General features: G+C 33.7%; 1 protein-coding gene across 1 annotated transcript; it reads left to right on the top strand.

The window, feature by feature from the left end:
• Positions 1-407: 407 nt before the first annotated feature.
• LOC111407665 (omega-hydroxypalmitate O-feruloyl transferase-like) lies at positions 408-3,974 on the top strand. The gene is made up of 2 exons (XM_023037290.1): positions 408-1,085; positions 2,806-3,974. Exons 1-2 carry the CDS (start codon positions 627-629, stop codon positions 3,715-3,717), a joined length of 1,371 nt encoding a protein of 456 aa, XP_022893058.1. The 5' UTR covers positions 408-626; the 3' UTR covers positions 3,718-3,974.
• Positions 3,975-4,748: the final 774 nt, after the last annotated feature.

The raw sequence follows: 4,748 nt of genomic DNA on the forward strand, positions 1-4,748 counted from the left end.
ACTCTCATTGTGCCATCGTGCACACATACTGATAACGTTGCAGCATGAAATAAGAAATTCAAGTGAAAACCTTAAGAACATAAATCTGGAATCCACCAGAAAATGAAAGATAAAATCAAGAAGTTTTATTAATTCCAAAATACCTAAAAACAAAGTATTAACCCTTTATTTATTAGATTAGAGTTTAAATGAAAACCTAACCTAAAGGAACTAAAATTGTAAAGAATTCGAAATTTATTAGAGTTTAAATGAAAACCTAACCTAAAGGAACTAAAATTGTAAAGAATTCAAAATAAACTAAATAACAAAAAAAGCACTAAAATTCAAAGGGCACTTTTCGGATCATAAACAAACTCGGATGGCTAAAATCCATCATACATCATTGCAAAACCGTGGGTTTGGCCTGTCTCATCGTTCCCTTTCTGAAAAGGTATTATGGGACCAATTCTAACCTAAAATGCCAAATCTACAATTTAATTGTTTTTCCCTTTTTGGTCCAACCGTATCTCAATCCGCTCGGCCATCTTTTCTACATCAGATTGGCCAATTTCCAAAGCTGAAACTGTAGTATAAATTCACAAGTAAACAAACGAGAAAATTCACAAACAGATATATTATTATTAAGCATGGGAACGTTCCGCCAAGAACCCTTTGATCCTTCCATCCAAGACCTAAAGATCACACTCCAAGACTCAACCCTACTTTTTCCATCCCATCGAACTGAAAACAAATCCATTTTCTTGTCCAACATAGATCAAATTCTCAATTTTAATGTCCAAACAATTCATTTCTTCACAGCTAACCCAGATTTCGCGCCAGAAGTTGTGGCCTGCAGGCTCAAAACTGCACTTGAAAAACTGTTAGTGCCGTATGATTTCATGGCGGGAAGGCTGAAACTGAACCCCGAATCGCGCCGGCTCGAGGTGGAGTGCAATTCTGCTGGAGTAGGTTTCGTGGTGGCTTCCACTCAGTTTTCACTCGATGAGATTGGGGACTTGGTTTATCCCAATCCAGCCTTTAGGGGGCTTATTGTTCAAAGCTTGGATAACTTGGAAGTAGATAATCAACCACTTTGCATTTTTCAGGTACTGACTCTACATTTTCATTGCCCTCTTAATTTTCATGCAGAGAATAGCATTTCAAGTTTGCGAAAATTAAGGTTAGACAAATATATAGCATATTTTAGTACATGTAACAATATATACTTTTTATTTAAAATTAATTAATCTTCAACATGAACCTCACTTTCATACAGAACTTAATTATATTTTCCCGTCAAAGAGCATGTATATATTTTAATAAATGGGTTATGGTAAAATTTGAAATTCAGTTATTTCTTATGTTCTTATAACATGTTGAATCATGTTACATAAAAGTTTAATCACATAGAGATCGTAAATATTTATTTATTTATTTAAATTTAGTATCAAATTTATGAATCGAAAAAAAAAATTGAATATATATATATTTTTTCAATTTGAATACAAGTATGTGCACGTAAACATGCATAAATCATTGCTCTGTGAATCCGTGGATGAAAACAAAAGCTTAATGCAGGATGCATTATTTAGCCGTCAAAGGAGACAAATTAACTTTATTAAAGTATGTAATTCTCGTAACTTTCACGTGTAACAGATCATATTTAATTTTATTTTTTTCATTAAATTTCTAATACCCTACATAAATTTTAAAAAAATAAGTTAAAGTGAAACATAAAAGGTTAGCGATAAGAAATGTTTATTTATTTAAATTAGTATCGACTTATGAATAATTTGTATTTATTTTAATATGCTTTTCAAATTGAATACATGCAAGCATGACTGTGTGCGAAAGGAAAATCATAGTGCTAGATGCATTCTTTGACCATTAAAAACGAGACAAACTAATTTATTTTATTTATGTTTTCAATACATTTTCAACTATCAAAAGTTGTATATTACTTTTATTATCAAAACACGTGTGCAATATGACTCTGAAATCATATTAAACTACTTCATTTAAAAATCTAAAATTTTAGAAGCTAAATATATTTAATTATTTAATCTATTTTCAATATGCCCATTTAGTGGAGCTCAAGTAAATTTTTTTATCAAAAGCATAACACGTATATTGTTCTCTTTAAATGAGTGACGGAAAGAAAATAATACGATCAGGTTCATCACCAATGGACTATTAATTTAAATACCAAATCACCGGATACTCTGTATCTTGCTGTCTTATAGTAATGGTTGTATAATGCAACTACTTTGGGGACACCCTATCAGATGAGAAAGAAACTAGTTAGTTAGGGCAAGAAACCTATGTTTTTGAGATATGGGCGAAGAAAGTAGGTTAGTGTCTTAAATAAAAGGTAAAAGTAGTTCAACAACATAGACAGCTCGTTAATTAATTGCATATCTCAAATACTACCAATTAATTTGGATTGTATGATTAACTACGAATCAAAATTGATTTAGAAGGGGAAAATGAAACGAAAATAGAGCCTTATATGTGTAGTCGATTATTAACCTCGTGGTTTCATCTTAAACGTTTTTAATCCTCTTGCATGAGGAGCTGAGTCGGAAAAGGGGTCGCGAGTATTCTTCTTTATGTAAAGGTTTAATTAAAAAAAAAAAAACTGAAAGTATTGAAGAGAAGGGACATAAATCCGACCTCCAATAAATGAATACAAATAAAAAGAACAACATGCAAATCAAACAACCTCTAGACTGGCTTCTAACAATTAATCATTCTATGATTAGGTTAATTTCCCTCACAAAAAATGTTGATAATTAACATATGATTTTTGTTGCAATGGATTTTTAGGTGACATCATTTAACTGTGGTGGTTTTGCAATGGGCATATCTACCAATCATGTCTTGTTTGATGGGATAAGCTTCAAAAATTTCTTAGAAAACCTTGCTTCCCAAGCTTTTGATGACAAACCCATGGCTATCGTCCCATTCAACGATCGTCGCCTCCTCGCCGCCAGATCTCCGCCCCGCATCACTTTCCCCCACCCCGAAATGCTCAAGCTCGAGATTCCAATCAGTGAAGACTTAAGCCCTCCAGTGTTTGATTGCCAAAAGGAGCAGCTTGATTTCCAAATTTTTAACCTAAACTCTGATAACATAAGTTACTTGAAGGAGAAGGCAAAGATCAGTGGTCCCAATGAAAACACAAAAATCACCAGTTTCAACGTAGTCACAGCCTTTATCTGGCGGTGCAAGGCCTTGTCATCTGGTAATAATAGTCAAAGGTTATCTACTATGCTTTTTGCAGTTGATATTAGGTCAAGACTGAAGCCACCATTGCCATTTTCCTATTGCGGGAACGCGGTACTAAGTGCTTACGCGTCGTCAATCTGCTCGAAACTCGAGAATGAGCCTTTCTCGAGGATCGTGGACATGGTATCTGAGGGGGCTGGCCAAATGACGGATGAATATACAAGATCTATAATAGACTGGGGAGAGATCTACAAAGGGTTTCCAAATGGTGAGTTTATGATATCTTCTTGGTGGAAATTAGGGCTTTCTGAAGTGAAGTATCCATGGGGAAAGCCAAGGTACAGCTCTCCAGTGGTGTACACCAGAAAAAACATCATTTTATTGTTTCCTGACACTAATAATAGATCAAACAACAAAAATGGGAATGGAGTTAATATCTTAGTTGCATTGCCTCCCAAGGAGATGGAGAAATTCCAAACCCTCTTTCACAAGTTCTTGGCATCGGACTAATAAATTAATTAATAAATATAATCTACAAATTAATCCGTTTGGAATGTTTGTGCTACTATGGATGCATATATGATTACAAATTGTTGTATGTGTAAGTAGCATTTTATAAGCCATTTGACTTAATAATTTGGAGTGATAATGTGATGGTGTGGTGTATGAATGCTTTGATTCATGAATTAGAAGCAAATGCATTATGCTGTATGCTAGAATGTATATCTAATTAAAATTATGCGTTAGCATATGGTTTGTTGATTTTTCGCTTTGCTCTTCTAAGCAGATCTTTTGCATTACTATATTTTAATTTCTTCTTCGCTTACGGTGCACCATTTAAAAATGAATAATCCTATCAAACAACATGGTGCTAGAACATCAATGTAGGTGGCTATACTTAGTACAATTAAATGAGTTATATGACTGTACATTTAAATGAATCTATCATTTAATTTCATATAATTTTTACCTTGACGAGTGCATGATACCAGTGGTGAATGAATAGCATTACTCTTTAAAAATATGGTTATGCATTTATTTGGTGAATTTCTGCTAAAAATAGCCAAAATAAATCAAAGTTCCAATCAAAAAAGTTACACAACATCGACCAAAACTTGTATAAAGCTAGATATGACAGCAACATTATTTCACGCAGTATAGAAGTTTTCAACAACACTACTCAATTTCCTTCTCAATAAGCAGAACCATGACCAGTGAAACCGCAAAGAGATCAAGAAATTCGTTCAAGAAGAATGAAGCGAAGATCACGAGAGATTTCACAAAGAAAACTCAAAAGGAGCAGTCAAGATAACATTTTCAAAGAGAGAGCACGATTGACATGACTCGTCTCGAATCACCTTAATGGATTCGACACGTGTCGTGTGTCAATGGTAGATATCAGCTAAGTGGTAGACCCACCACCAAGGCAACCTTGACTTGCCTGACTATGAGAAAATTTTAAAGAATTTGGACAAAGTCTCCTCTAAAATATGGACTAAAACTACTTGATCCATAATCAATTTACTCAAATCAATACATAT

This window comes from Olea europaea, chromosome 13, assembly GCF_002742605.1.
Source record: "Olea europaea var. sylvestris chromosome 13, O_europaea_v1, whole genome shotgun sequence".
Taxonomy (NCBI): Eukaryota; Viridiplantae; Streptophyta; class Magnoliopsida; order Lamiales; family Oleaceae; genus Olea; species Olea europaea.